Here is a 16,964-nt window from a genome sequence, read left to right on the forward strand (position 1 = left end):
GAAAGAGAGGGAGAGAGAGGGACAGCCAGCACACAGCTAGCTGTTGGGCCGCCATCCATGAGCATACGGAGGTGTGGGAGCTTCTAAGCTAATTTCATTCTCATCCCTGTTTGGTATACTAGCCTCACGAGCAGTATGGTTCTGTGGTTTAAAGCATCATGTGGTTCTCGCTTACCATGAGGCAGGCCAGTACAACATGGGTTCGAATCCTTGGCTAGCGCAGTGTTGTTATTGATCAATACCACTCGTTCGTGGTTACAATAATACACACACACACACACATACATATATATATATATATATATATATATATATATATATATATATATATATATATATATATATATATGTATGTATGTATGTTTCATTGAGTTTATGTAATGTTAAATCAATTTAAACTAACCTATATTATACATATCAAAAAAAAAAAAAAAATACGCTAGTTTAAGTGAGGTTAGGTGAGGTTTCTAATTATTGTTAAAAAATAAAACTCTTTATATCACTGTCAGTGATAAAAAAAAAATATCTATTATTCTGTGAAAGAATTATGGAGAAAAAAATTAATTTTTAAGAGAGTTCGGCCTTTTCCGTAAGTTCGGCTTAATATTCTCTTGTAGATTTCCATACTATTAGATGTCGTGTTTGTAAGAAGTAGCTTCATTAAACGAAAACTTGCAGATACTTTGAGATGTATTATTTTTAATTTAGCAGTTTTATTACATGAATTGTTTTCTATGTAATAACTATAGAATGTGTCTTCTGATAGTCTTTAAAAAAAGCTGCTATACATTTATACATGTATAGTGCCACATCAGCCCTTTATACACATACAAAAACAGAGTAGAGAAGTACTGCAGCAGACCTACTTGCTTGTGACAGAAAGGTTCTTTTCAAAACAAGCCATTTCATAAGTTTCCGAAGAAGTTAACTTAAAATATAGGTTAGATTATTGCTAGATACATGGGGAAGATAGGATGCGTTTGAGCAGGATCTTCCTAGCATGAACCAGTTGTCCTGTTTCTGTTCTTTCTTTTTATATTCTTATGTTCTTTTTATGTGTCTGGAGAGGGATGATGTGGAACTTTGAGTACAAATATTTAAATTGTAAGATATAAAAATCTATTATTTTTGAAGAACTGCGAAATATACATAAAAATGCTTGATTGATTTTTTAAGGTATCATGGAAAAAAATCTCTGTACAATCTACGCTCCATAATTAACTATATCACAGGTAGCGCTGATTTTTAGAATTATAATCCGTGTAAAGTGAAGGACTACTGTACACAATTCCTGGTAAAGAGAGGAGTTCACACAACATTCGTACACTGTAATAATGTATGCATACTTTCAAAACAAAAGTGAACTGATGTATATGCATGAACTATGTATATGCGTGCTCTCTTGTTTATGTTTGCGTGGTTAGAGTGTCAGATCCTGCCTGTGCCTTTCAACTTACCGTCTAGTACTTACCCTTAGCTTTACATGTCCTATTATATTTTATCTTAAAATTTTATTTCGTGTGTATTAAGGGCAAGTATCGGTCTTCATAGTTCGAAAGAATGAGTGACTGCATTTGTGTTCATGGCTGTGAAAATAAATCATTACCTTGAACCTGAGGTGGCCAAGAGGAGGCTTGGCGAAGGGAATGTTGTAGTAAGAGTAAAAGGTTCTGCTCCTGGTGGACCTTTGAATCAGGCCGGAGATCATGCCGCCCTCTGTCATCACAAAAGGCGCTTCCTGTAATGCCACTACTGCTGCTGATAATGCCAACACAATAGTTGCCAAAACTTTCATCCTGTTGGAAGAAGATATGAAATATATGTTTTTCTTTTTATTTTGTTGTTGGTTGTGAAGTAGCACCCCTTTCGTGAAGTGTGTGTGAGTCAGTGAAAAAAGGAGGGCAACTCCGGTCAGTTTCCTCACTTAGTGGGTTACCTCAGAGTAGGCATTTCCAGAGTAGGTAGTTTCTACCCTTCCATTTGTATACCCTTAATAGGTAATGCAAGGAAGACCTAATACAAAGAAGAACCCAAAGAACTTGGATCAACAGATATTACTCTTGTCATATATGTGGATATGGGAGAGGGAAGTTTTACACTTTTCAGGTATGCGGTTATGTGATCAAGGGATATCACTCTGGTCAAGTAAGCAAGAAAAAAAATCACCTCCCAAGAAGCTAATATGTGTTTGAATTCACCTCTGAGTGAGTGGAAGAAGTAGAAGAAGAATCGAAATTTGAGAAGTGTTTTAACCTATGAGATCACTCAGAGCTCGTGGTGATAAAGTATAAATAGGGCTCCCTACATAAGAATGAGCAAGGTACAACTTTATAAGAAACTAAATGAAATCACCAAACACACATTATAAATAAATACTGTCACGCTAGGCTCAAATAACTGAAATCATTTAAAAAAACTATTTCAGGCACACCAACATAAGTAAAAAGACCGACGACATTATCAAACAATTTAAATATATTCTACAGTCATCAGCAAGTAATAAGTGATGCAGAGGGTAGTAACACCTACAAGCAAGTGGGTAGTGATAAAGTGTGTGAGCCCGGTTTTCGTCTGTAGTAAATCGCTGCTACTGTTTAAGGAGGTGCGACCAACACCTACATATTATGCAACCCTGTATAATTTGTTCGATTGCAGGGCCCATTGTGCCATATTTATTTGAATCCAACTACAGTGCACTACTGTGGCTAGTGATGTAGAATTTCTGAACCCTTTCTGCCATTTTTTTTTTTTTTTTGCATTTACCGACCAATTTCTCCCAGTATTTTTGACTTGCGGACACCAATGCCTCCTAGTCTGACTGGAAGTGTAGCTTGGTTCTGCTGCCCGATTGTCGAGTAAGGTTAAGTACTTTCGTAAAAATCTGCCTCAGGATACTCATTTTCGTGCAGTACAGGGTTATCATATGAAAATGCACATCTTAGGAAATATGTCAACCTGGGCAGATTCAAGGGTTTTGTGAGAAGGTACAAAGCATCATGGGTGTCAAGATTGCCCATTCGTTGTTTCATTCTCCTCAACTCTTCCAATTTCTTCCTGAGAACTGTGTCAATGGCATCGCTTACCAGAGGTGCTCCAAGCAAGACGCTATTTGTAGGGGCAATGATTGATGCTCCTGGTAGTTTGAAGCTCACTGCATTTATCACTTGTTGACTGACTGAGATGATTTCACATTTGGATGGATTCAGGATGAGACCCATATCCTGTCCCCGTATCATCACTTGTGTAAGATCATTTGGGAGGGACTCCTTTGTACCTGTTTTTGTGCCATCATCCAGGAACCAGATGTTTAGGTCACTGGTCAGTCTGACTGTGATTTCCCTAACCGCTATACCCTAACCCTAACATTTTTATTTCCGCCATAATTATTCTGTTAATTTGGCAGGATTATCAGAATAATTATGGCTTAATCGGCAGTGGCGTACTGCGCTAATTGTGGCTCTGGTATGTGGTGATATTCAAAGTAATTCAGGATTGCATACTAATGTATATATGCAAAACAAACAAATTAGATGTTCTTGTGTTCACAGTGGCAAAAGGGTGTTCAGTTACCTTCATGTAGTTACCTGTGATGTTTGAGGAACGAGTGACTGTGTGATGCACATAGAGCAGTGATTCCATAAGTGGGCGACACCGTCCTCCCTGGGGGAGGTGAAAAGATCCAAGGGGTGTTTCGGAAAAAGAGGTCGGTAGGGATGCAGCAGGTAGATTCAGAACCAAGGGATCATTTGTTTTACAAAATCTGTATGTCAGAATATAAGTCACGAACACTTTAAAAAAATTAAATTAACTTAGAGTTATATACGAAAGCATAGTTTTATTTTATTTTTTAGTCCAAAGTCGGAGTTAAGAGTCTTAACATTTGATCGGACACACGACAGATACCAGACGTCGTGGGTTTACCTGGAGTTTACCTGGAGAGAGTTCCGGGGGTCAACGCCCCCGCGGCCCGGTCTGTGACAGGCCTCCTGGCGGATCAGAGCCTGATCAACCAGGCTGTTACTGCTGGCTGCACGCAAACCATCGTACGAGCCACAGCCCGGCTGATCAGGAACCGACTTTAGGTGCTTGTCCAGTGCCAGCTTGAAGACTGCCAGGGGTCTGTTGGTAATCCCCCTTATGTATGCTGGGAGGCAGTTGAACAGTCTCGGGCCCCTGACACTTATTGTATGGTCTCTTAACGTGCTAGTGACACCCCTGCTTTTCATTGGGGGGATGTTGCATCGTCTGCCAAGTCTTTTGCTTTCGTAGTGAGTGATTTTCGTGTGCAAGTTCGGTACTAGTCCCTCTAGGATTTTCCAGGTGTATATAATCATGTATCTCTCCCGCCTGCGTTCCAGGAAATACAGGTTCAGGAACCTCAAGCGCTCCCAGTAATTGAAGTATTTTATCTCCGTTATGCGCGCCATGAAGGTTCTCTGTACATTTTCTAGGTCAGAAATTTCACCTGCCTTGAAAGGTGCTGTTAGTGTGCAGCAATATTCCAGCCTAGATAGAACAAGTGACCTGAAGAGTGTCATGGGCTTGGCATCCCTCGTTTTGAAGGTTCTCATTATCCATCCTATCATTTTTCTAGCAGATCGATACAATGTTATGGTCCTTGAAGGTGAGATCCTCCGACATGATCACTCCCAGGTCTTTGACGTTGGTGTTTCGCTCTATTTTGTGGCCAGAATTTGTTTTGTACTCTGATGAAGATTTAATTTCCTCGTGTTTACCATATCTGAGTAATTGAAATTTCTCATCGTTGAACTTCATATTGTTTTCTGCAGCCCACTGAAAGATTTGGTTGATGTCCGCCTGGAGCCTTGCAGTGTCTGCAATGGAAGACACTGTTATGCAGATTCGGGTGTCATCTGCAAAGGAAGACACGGTGCTGTGGCTGACATCCTTGTCTTTGTCAGATATGAGGATGAGGAAGAAGATGGGAGCGAGTACTGTGCCTTGTGGAACAGAGCTTTTAACCGTGCCTGCCTCGGACTTTACTCTGTTGACTACTACTCTCTGTGTTCTGTTAGTGAGGAAATTATAGATCCATCGACCGACTTTTCCTGTTATTCCTTTAGCACGCATTTTGTGCGCTATTACGCCATGGTCACATGGGTACAGATGATCAGATTTTCACACCTACAAGGGACAAGGTTATAGGTTTGTACGTACTGCAAGTAATCTTCCGTCTTCTAATGTACATTTTAAAGTATAATATAAAAAGGTATGATTGAGTGGTTTTGATGGAGGGACGCTTAAGGGTGTGAAAGAGTTGTGCTTAGGCTATGATTTGTAGTTCTTAAGTACAAGATTTTTAATTTAGCATTAATACTTGTATAATTGTGTCGCGTACTTTTCCTAGTAAATGCAATGATAGATATTTTCTTTCTTTTCTGCTGCGTTTTGTTGTGATTGGCATGATTTATACCAAAAAAAGAAGACATTTTTGGTTCGAGAATAAAATATGACTGCAGCACAGAAGACGAAAAAAAAGTGCACGCAATATAGTGTGGAATATCTAAGATATGGATTTGTAACAGCACCAAATAACCAACATCAGCCAGTGTGTCTGCGGTGTGAAAGAGTCTTTTCACATGAAGTCATGAAATTTTCAAGGCTTCTCTAACATTATTGGGCAGCAGTCTGGAAAAGTTTGGGAACTACTTACATAGAGCATTAGTGATGACGTATGTTATGAACTAGTACCCAACAGCGATAACTTTAACTTTGTAAGTAATGGGTGCTCAGGGCATGAGGCCACAGAGACGGTATTATTATGCACCAGCATGTGTACACTATAGTGATGGTACGATTAATACAGTATAAGTGAATTATGTATGGGATTGGTACAAAACAGATTTGTTTTAGGTCATGTTAAAGGAAATTCTCATCAGCTTGTATGTAACAAATGTACCTTAACTCCATTACCTTGTAGTAGTGTTGACCTTGATGGTGCGTCAATCTTTCTTAGAACAAATGAAGCCTTGCAGAATATTGCTCACTATGACTGCTTCAAATAAGCACGTCTTCATTTTGTTCATGTTAACGCAAAGTCATTTTTACCCACCGTGACAGAAGTTGGGAGTCTAGCAAACAAACCTAATTCTGCGGTAAATTCCATTTCTGAATCCTGGTTAGATGATGCAATGACGATGAGGTCAAAATAAAAGGCTACAACTTAAAACGTTAGGATAGAAACAGACAAGGAATGAAGTATGTGTTTATGTAAGAAATGAGGTAGCTTACAACCCAAACCCGATTTGCATGACAATAATTCGGAGATTTTATGGCTCAAAGTGTTGCTGCCCAAGACCAAACACATACTAGTAGGAACTGTTTACCGTCCTTTCACTCATGATCAGAATCCTTGCCGATAGCATGTGGGTTTCCCCAAGGTAGTAGTCTGTGTTCCTCACTATTTTTATATTATGTGAATGGCATGCCCTTCATTGTCAGGTATATGCCACTGATGTATACAAACAACAGTGCTCTGCTAGTCTCAGGTAAAGACCCATAAGATATAACTAATGTTCTGTCACTGGAACTAGAGTCCTATAGCAAATGGTTAGCTGATAAATCATGGCTATACCTCTGGAAAACAAGAAACGATACTCTTTGGAAGAAAAATAATATATATTGAAGTGGGAACCCTTCACCTCAGTATCTACAGTGAAATATTTTGGAATTCTCTCTGACCCAAGCATGTCAGGAGAACTGATAGTGAACAAATGTCAGGTTAAGGCCTCTCTATAGTGACAGCGCCCAAATGTGGAAGGCATTCAGGCTTAATTCGGGGAACTGGAGCACAGATCCAATTCTCTATAGACGAGGCCTCTCTATAGACGGGCACAGTGTATACCTACAGAGACTCCTAAGACCCTTTTTCTAGCTCTAATATAATGTCATGTAAATTATTCTTGTTCTTCATGGTACTCTGCTCTAAGAAAAATATGAAAAACTTACTACAGATTATTCAGAACGAAATGGTGAGAATCATTTTGGATCCAAGAGAGCATGTAGGCCAGGATGAATTACAACAAGCGGAAATCTTGAATGTTGAAGATAGGTACGGCAGCTAAAAGTAAATCATATTTACAAAACTGAACAGGTCAAGGCCAATCTTAATATGAACCAGTTCAAGAAGAAAGCTAAAATATTCGCGCTTAAAAGAGAGGAAAGCAGTTACTTGTATAGTTAGTATTCGTGTACCTAATATATTAACCTCTATTTAATGTCCAAATATATTATTCTGTTTAATTCATATTGTACTCTTTTCATTGTAACTAATTTTTATGCAGTTGAGTTACTTTAATTTTTTTATTTTTATGATTACATTCATTACTAATATCTACTGAATTAACTATTCTTCAAAACAAAATAAAAAACAAACAAAATTAAATACAAGGACTCCAATGGAAATAAGTTACTTTTCTGACTTTTTGGGTTATCCTAAATACTTTACACATATGTTACATTGAGACAATTGTGATCACCGAAAACGCGTGTAATTACACTTACGTGTAATTGTACCTAAATAAACTTATACTAGTCCAGGACGCGAACATGTACAACCTCCGGTTTGTAGATGAATGGTTCAGAGAACCGACATGTTGATAAATTAGACACATGTGCAACTCTTGGGTATCTTTATTGAGGAAACGTTTCGCCACACAGTGGCTTCATCAGTCCATACGTAGGAGAAACTTGAAGAACAGAATGAGGAGAAGAATGAGGTAATCAGTCCCTCAACCTTGAGTCGATATATTCAGTCCATCAATCTTGAATAGAATACGGCATATCAGCGGAGAAGCAGCTTATAAACCGTATGGCAGGAGAGGTGCAGCAGTCATAGGTCGTGTCACATTTGTTCAATGTGGAAGTAGGTCGTGCCCAAGAATTAGGCAAGCACAGTATCATCAGCAAAAAGTAACTGTCACTTCCCATTTTGTATGTAATTCCCCATAATTTAATCCCACCCCTCTCCCGAACACCCTAGCATTTACTTCTTTTACAACCCCATCTATAAATATATTAAACAACCATGGTGGCATTACACATCCCTGTCTAAGACCTACTTTTACAGGGAAGTAGTCTCCCTCTCTTCTACACACCCTAACCTGAGCCTCACTATCCTCATAAAAACTCTTTACAACATTTACTAACTTACCACCTATTCCATATACTTGCAACATCTGCCACATTGCTTCCCTATCCACTCTATCATATGCCCTTTTTTAAATCCATAAATGCAATAAAAACTTCCCTACCTTTATCTAAATACTGCTCACATATATGCTTCAATGTAAACACTTGATCTACACATCCCCTACCCGCTCTAAAACCTCCTTGCTCATCCGAAATTCTACATTATGTCTTACTTCTAATTCTTTCAATAATAACCCTACCGTACACTTTTCCTGGTATACTCAGTAAACTTATTCCTCTATAATTTTTACAATCTTTTCTGTCCCCCTTCCCTTTATATAAAGGGACTATACACGCTCTCCTCTAAATCCCTATGTACCTTCCCCTCTTTCATACATTTATTATACAAAAATGCCAACCATTCCAACACTATGTCCCCCCCTACTTTTAACATTTCTGTCATGATCCCATCAGTTCCAGCTGCTTTACCCCCTTTCATTCTACGTAATGCCTCACGCACCTCCCACACACTCACATCCTGCTCTTCTTCACTCCTAAAAGATGGTATACCTCCCTGGCCAATGCGTGAAATTACAGCCTCCCTTTCTTCAACGACATTTAAAAGTTCCTCAAAATATTCTCGCCATCTACCCAAAACCTCCATCTCCCCATCTACTAACTCCCCTACTCTGTTTTTAACTGACAAATCCATTTGTTCCCAAGGCTTACTTAACTTGTTTAACTCACTCCAAAATTTCTTCTTATTTTCATTAAAATTTCATGACAGTACCTCTCCCACTCTATCATCCGCTCTCCTTTTTGCACTCTCTCACCACTCTCTTCACCTTTCTTTTACTCTCCATATACTCTGCTCTTCTTATAACACTTCTGCTTTGTAAATACCTCTCATAAGCTACCTTTTACTCTTTTATCACACCTATATTTCATCATTTCACCAATCACTCCGCTTTCCTCCTGCACCCACCCTCCTATAACCGCAAACTTCTGCACCACATTCTAATATTCCATTTTTAAAACTATTCCAACCCTCTCCAACCCTCCCACTAATCATACCTGCACCAGCCCACCAATAGTTGCTTATATTTCACCCGGACTTCCTCCTCCCTTAGTTTATATGCTTTCACCTCCCTCTTACTTGTTGTTGCCATTTTCCTTTTATCCCATCTCCCTCTTACTCTAACTGTAGCTACAAGTAGATAATGATCCGATATATATATATATATATATATATATATATATATATATATATATATATATATATATATATATATATATATATATATATATATATATATATATATATGTATATATATATATATATATATATATATATATATATATATATATATATATATATATATATATATATATATATATATATATATATATATATATATATATGCAATAAGATCACAGTATCAAGCAAGTCCATGGTCGACAGGAATATAATTGAATCTTGTTTCATAAAAAGCAGTTTTGACAATAATATGAATATTTCCTTTGGTTTATATAAATTAGATCCATTTATAATTAATAGAATTTGGGAAGAATTTAATAATACACTGGACAAATAATTTTTAAATTTTCTTGGGTAGAATAGTTTGTGGGGTGAGTTATGCAAAGGACCTATCCAAGTTGGGTCGGCGTGCGTCAGGTGTTTAACCGTTGTGGGATCTGATAGTGAGGTGCTGGCCAGACCCGTTATATAGCTTCCTTGGATGCTTTACTTTCGTAGTTCCTTGATAATGTGAGTAGTCACGAAAGCGCTTGGGATTTCTCTATTCTTTCAGAATGGTTGTTTTGCATATATATATATATATATATATATATATATATATATATATATATATATATATATATATATATATATATATATATATATATATATATATATATATATGCAATAAGATCACAGTAAACAGGTGATTTTAAAATAAGCAAAACAACCACTGTGAAAGAGTATTGAAATTCCAAGTGCTTTCGTGACTACTCACATTGTCAAGGAACTATGAAAGTAATACATCAAAGGAAGGCAATTAAGAGGCTTAGACCACACCTCACAGTCTACTCCCACAACAAAGAAACACCTGACGCGCGACAATACCGGACTCATAAGAAAAGAGGAACACTGCAGTAGGTCCGCTGGTCCAACTAGACAGGTCCTCACCACATCCCACTAACAAATTATTCTACCCAAGAAATAAGGTTTATTATTTGTCTAATGTATTATTAAACTCTAACCAAATTTTATTAATTATAAATAAATCTAATTTACATAAACCTAAGGAAATATTCATATTATTTTCAAAACTGCTTTTTATGAAACAAGATTCAATTATATTTCTGTCAACCATGGACTTGCTTGATACAACTTTCTCAACTTATTGAAAATCAATTGAATGGTTAAAATCTCTCACGTGAATAAATAGAGCACTGGAATTTTGTCCAGTTCAAATGCTTTATTTATGTTGTTTTAATCTAAGTTCGAGACTTTTACCAGTTTGACCGTAATAAACTTTATCGCAAATTTTACAAGGAATCTTATAGACACATCCATCAACATTTTGGGGGGAATTCTTTATCAAAAGTTTTTTTTTACTGTATCAAGATTTTTAAATACAACTTTAATATATTAAAAGTCTTAAGAAGAGAAGGCATATCAACCAAGTTTTCATAGTAAGGGAGAAGCAACATATTTTTAGATGAATAAGGGTGGTTGTCCTTTTTTGGGTTGTAAAAAGTATTTCTAGCAATTTTAAATGATTTATCAATTACATTTCTCGGGTATTTCAGATCAATGCCTATTTCATAAATTTTGGATATTTCTTCATCTATGAACTCTGGACTACAAATACGTAAAGCTCTCAAAAACATTGATGAGAAAACAGACAGTTTAACTTTATCTTGATGGGAAGAATAATAGTGGACATAGGAACAGTTATTTGTGGGTTTTCTGTAAATTTTAAATTTGAATTCATTATTACTCTTAATAATTAAAACATCTAGAAAAGGCAGTGAGTTATTTTCCTCAAACTCAACAGAAAAGTTTATAGAATGAGCTAAGCCATTTAATCTGCCAAGGAAATGGTGCATATCTACATTCTTGGGCAGAAGACATAAAATATCATCAACATATCTGAACCATTTTGCTCTATTAGGGAGGATTGTGTTAAGCAATCTTGTTTCAAAAAATTCCATGTATAGATTACTAAGAACAGGTGAAAGAGGATTTCCCATTGCCATACCAAATTTCTGAGTGTAAAACTTATCATTACATACAAATTTTGCATCAACAATGCAAAGTTTGATAAGTTTAATGATGGTAGGAGCTGGTAATGGTAAATCATAATTAACGAGTTCTTCAGATAAGATACTTAATAAATCATCAACAGGAACTTTCGTAAACAAGGAAGTAGCATCAAAACTAAACATGTTATAATAATTTAAGTCAGTCAAGGAGCTTAATTCATCAACTAAATCTAAGTTGTTTTTAAGATTAAAGTTAGAAATTTTACCAACAATAGGGCTCAAAATGTCAACAAGCCATTTGGATAATTTATACGATACTGATCCTCTGGAGCTAATAATTGGTCTGATTGGATTACCTGGTTTGTGTATTTTTATTAGTCTATACATGCAAGTTAAAGATGGATTACTGGAAGTAAATTGTTTAATTAATTCATCTTTGCCTTTTAGTAGAAGTTTTATTGTTCTATTGAAGTTACTGTTAACGGTTTCTAAGGGATTCTTCCTAAGTTTAGAATAGGTTTCAGTATCATCTAAGAGATTATTCATTTTTTCTTGGTAATCATTTTCTTTCATAATTACTATTGCATTTATTTTGTCTGCTTTGGTAAGGCGAAAATGTTAATTATTATTAAGTGTATCATAAGACTTAAAGAATCTTTGAGGGCAATTGGGAATATGTTGTTTAACATAGTTATATACCATTCCCTTACTAATATTAATTTCATCAGTGGATAAATCAAGATTTTTCAAAGTTACAAAAGGCTTTTGCAATTTCATCATTATTAAGTTTTTTTGAAGTTGCAAAACTTAGACCAAAACCTAGAGAAGCTGTTGTATTTTTATCTGACACTTCATCTGATAAGTTAATTACAAAATTGTTATCAGCATGCTTTGTCCAATCACTATTTTCAATTAAATTGTCTAATTTTCTTTATAGTTTGTTTCTGAGTTCAATACAAATTCTTCTGAGTTTATTATAGTAATGATCTAACTTACTAAGTTTCCGTTCTGATGGAATGGCCTGATTAAAAGAGTATTTTTTGTTTCTCAATATTTTGAAAGCTTCCTTCTCCTGTATTTAGTAATTTCAATATGTTTCTGATGAATAATTCTCATGAAATCATCGAAAGGACGATCTCTCATGTGGAGAAATTTTCTCCAGGAGGGGGGTATCAGCCCCTTCAGCCCATTCAGCCCCTTTCAGCCCTGAGGGGCCCAGCCCTCTCAGAAGGGGCATGTGTCTTGTTTACTGCTACAGTAATTGATCACAGATGCCGTACGAGTATCTGACATGGTCAAGTGACCGATGCTCCTTGCAGTGCAGTGTTGCAAAGTGTAGTTTAATAAGAGACAGTACATCTCTTACTTTAGCAGGACAATTAAGGAAAATCCTGCTCCCACTTTATTACCATGGTAAAGATAGTGGACATTGTTGTCTATGCTTAAGACAGCAAGATTCAAACATTCTGCTTTGCTTCGTCGAGGAAGTGGCAAGGAAGCAAAGGTACTAGGTCAGCATTTTCTTTGTGCTTGGGGAGTGACGGCATGGGGCGCTGTGGCGTCTTCAGATCTACCTTTGACTCTACTGAGAGTGACACTGACGCCAGGATTACCAGCAAAGAACACTGATCTGTGCGTTAGTGTGAACAAAGTGTCTCATAAAACACAATAAACACTTAAGAGAAGTGTGATCAGCTTCTCTTGTGATAAGATTGTGAACAATAAAGCCAAATCTTGTGGAACATAGTGTACCAGTGTGCGTTTTCCTAGACTATGGAAGACGTGGACATCCAAGGACACTTCATCTTCTATCAAGTCACCGATATCTGTCGAAGGTGTGAAGAACACCATAGCTCATGTTACAAGAGCAAGGAATGTTACAAATTTCTTGTGGTACGGGGGACTGTGCAGTTCTTGAGTCGCAAGGAATTTGTAATCAGCCTATAGTCGGCAGTAAGGGGCGGACTTTTGAGTCCACACAAATAAGTTTGTCAGCAATCAGTGAATGAAATATGCTGACATAACACCCCCTAGGGGTAATTTATAATCTTACAAATTATAAATCTTTACAGCCCGTTGAAAGATGGCTTCGACAGCTTCTAGACCTCGTCTGCAGGGGAGGCTGTGCAGGCGATGAGTTGTCTTTAAGTTAAGTTTTCACTGTTTAAACTTAGCTGGTAATGCCATTTCTCAACATAATTGGTCGTGCTCGAACCGAATAAAGGCCACACTGTGGTCCAAATACGTTATACTACAGTGTACAAATAACCTACAAGCCAAGGTCCTTCGTAAAAAGCTGTAAAACTAGTGTTTTACAATATAAATCAGTATAAATGAGTCCCTCCAGATTCAATCACAGAGAACGGGCAGCCAAAAGAAAACGGACGCTCACCCAAAGAAAACGGGAGCTGGGTGACTCACCCACACCCTCCATCCACTGCTCCAATCTCGAAAGTGCTGATTAAGACAACAGCAACCCAACTGATGTTCAGTTTGTCTATGTGTATATACACATAGTGTTTATAATGTTTATAGACAGAAATTAAGAGACAAGATTGTGTTAAAGTTTGTTTCTTATAGATAAACCTGTTATATTAAAGGAACTTATATATAAAGTGTAAGCTTTCAAATATATATTAACAGTGACATTTATATATGTGTAAGCAATATTCACGTGTGATTTACAGTTATACAGTGACATTTATAGTGTATAGTGAATGAAGTGTATAACGTTGTTCACGATTAATCATCGTGGTCAGGCTGACACAGCAAACTCAAGCCATAAACACCAGCCACATGTACTGTGTACCCTTCATGGTCATTGACCCTGAGGTTAAGCTTAGTGGGTCAGTAGTGTCTGACTCGATTATTGCTGACTTAAGCATAACAAAAACTCAGCTGTTTATAGCAGTACAGTGTTTTTTAAACACTCTAAGTGTGGTGCTAGAATTTTCAGTATACCATTAAAATGGCTTGTTTGAAAACTCAGTTTCAGTCTTTACAGACTAAGATTACACAATTAGAAAATCTAATTTCAGTCTGTATAGGATTAACTCAAGATACAAACATAGATTTTGATGATCTTGAGGTCAAATTCGAATTATTTACACAACGTCTGGAAATAATTAATTCAGACTATACACATTATGAAAAGAATTTTCTTGAATCAGATCCATCTGAGGATGAAATTAAAAATGTTTTGGATACATTTAGTAATCAACAATTAAGGTGGACAGGCGTACAGGCTATCTGCCGCAAAACTGTGTCACAGAGACCTACTGTAACTAGTGGACAAACACCTGTTACACCTGCAACAACAACAAGTGTCCCATTACCAAGCTTACCTACATTGTCATTACCTATTTTCCAAGGTCATAATTATGAAGAATTCATTAGTGGTTTTCAATCCACAGTAAATTCACGAACTGACATAGATGAGATTGCTAAGTTCAATTACCTTAAATGTCTTGTGAAGGGAGAACCCTATGAACTGATTAAGTCATTTCCGGTGGTTAAGGGTAATTATCAAATAGCCTTACGTGTCTTAGCAGACAATTACTTCGATGCTGACAAGGCTAGAGTTAGACATGCAGTCTTAATATCAAGCTTGAAGCCACCTAAACATTGTTTTTCAGACTTACAGGCATTTAGAATCACATTAGACAATAGTCTCAGATCTCTAGGTGCTAAATATGACCTAAGGCAATGTGATTGGTTTATCAGTGGTATTGTACAAGATAAGTTGTCACCACAAACTATTGAACGATTAAATATTATGTTCAATAAACGCTATTTCACTTGTGAGGAAATTAGCAATGGTTTACAAACAATAGTTTCATGCATGCAAGCAACGAGACAAGATGAAAAATCCACAAATCCCGTGGATAACAAACCTTCTACTCAGTATAAAAAGAGTATACCTACTCCCACTAAAACACATAATGGGAAATCCCATATAGGCATTTATCAAGCTGTGAATACAACAGACAGTAAACAGACTGTCATACATAAACGTACTCCAAAATGTGTACTTTGTGATGGAACACATTGGGCACAGTATTGTAGTCAATACACATCAACGGAGGCACGTAAACAACGTGTTCATCAGCTGAAAAGGTGCATCAAGTGTTTAGGTGAACACAAGGGAGGAAAATGCTCACTGAAGAAGTGTTTTAAATGCAAGGGTATGCATCATACAGCATTATGCCCAAATACTTTTGCTGAACAGCAGCAGACTTCCACAGAATCAGGAAGTCAACAAGCAACAGCATTAAATGTGAGAGATAAGTTTAAAGCAACTGCTCTCCCGATAGCTCGAATTGAGTTATCTAATAAATTACACAAAACCAATGTGCTAACATTATTTGATCAAGGCTCACAAAGGTCCTTCATAAGAAGATCAGTGTTGCAGAAACTGAATAAACAACCCTATGCCAAAATACAGTTAGATATAGCCGGGTTTTTCCACAATTCTGGTAAACAGACATATGACCTAGCCAGAATCACTATTGGTCTAGGAAACAGGAAAAAGACAGTAGAAGCTGTGATAGTAGATGATTTGCCTAAGTCTGTGCAGATCCAGGGATTAAAAGAAACAGTTGCAGCACTGAAAGCAGCTAAGGTCAAGTTAGCCTGTCCTGACATACAGACGGACACTATTAGTCCAATTGATTTAATCATTGGAAGTGATTATTATCACTGTTTTGTGCAAAATATAGTAAGTAAACATGATGTTCACTTGCTGAAAACAGCAGGAGGCCACATGATATGTGGTCCCATTCCCTCTCAAAGTGGGAAAGAAGCTGATATTGATTCAGTGGAAAATGTACTAGTTACGTGAATAACCACTGATCATGTACCACAGCAAAAATTATCATTACTGGAAGAAATGAATGAACCAGTTGATAAGTTGTGGGATTTAGATGCGATAGGTATTGATGTAAATAAACCAAGCCCACAAGAGTCTCAGACTTATAACCAATATTTGGACACTGTCAAATATAAAGATGGACAGTATTGGGTTAGGTTACCATGGAAATTAAATCCACCACATCTACCTAGCAATTATCGCATGGCTTTCGGACAAATGAAAGCACAAATACATGAGCTTAGGAAGAATCCAGAGCTACTGACTGTCTATGATAATATCATACAAGAACAGTTGGACAATAAATTCATTGAGGAAATAGTCGAAGATAAGTTGAAGACAGAAGCTCATTATCTCCCGCACCATGGAGTCAGAAAAGATTCTGAAACCACTCCACTGCGTGTTGTATATAATTGCAGCGCACGTGCAAATAAAGATGTAGCAAATCTTAATGACTGTCTGATGACCGGACCCTCACTAACTGAAAAGCTTGGAGGCGTGCTTATGAAATTTCTCACAAACCCATATGCCTACACGGCTGATATTTCCAAAGCTTTCTTAAGAGTAGGACTTCAAGAAATAGAGATTATACTCGATTCTTGTGGCCTGAAAATCCACATGATCCTTAAAGTCCTGTGAAAACTTATCGTTTCAAATCAGTATTATTTGGTGCAAC

The 16,964-nt window shown here is 36.9% G+C and overlaps 1 protein-coding gene across 2 annotated transcripts in view; it reads right to left on the reverse strand.

The window, feature by feature from the left end:
• LOC128689936 (juvenile hormone esterase) overlaps positions 1 to 16,964 on the reverse strand; it is a 151,405-nt gene that overhangs the window by 108,312 nt on the left and 26,129 nt on the right. For both annotated transcript variants that reach the window (XM_070088681.1, XM_070088679.1), the window contains exon 2: positions 1,607 to 1,796. In XM_070088681.1, coding sequence (XP_069944782.1) covers positions 1,607 to 1,796 — 190 coding nt within the window. The remainder of the gene's footprint in view (positions 1 to 1,606; positions 1,797 to 16,964) is intronic.

This window comes from Cherax quadricarinatus, chromosome 25 (assembly GCF_038502225.1).
Source record: "Cherax quadricarinatus isolate ZL_2023a chromosome 25, ASM3850222v1, whole genome shotgun sequence".
Taxonomy (NCBI): Eukaryota; Metazoa; Arthropoda; class Malacostraca; order Decapoda; family Parastacidae; genus Cherax; species Cherax quadricarinatus.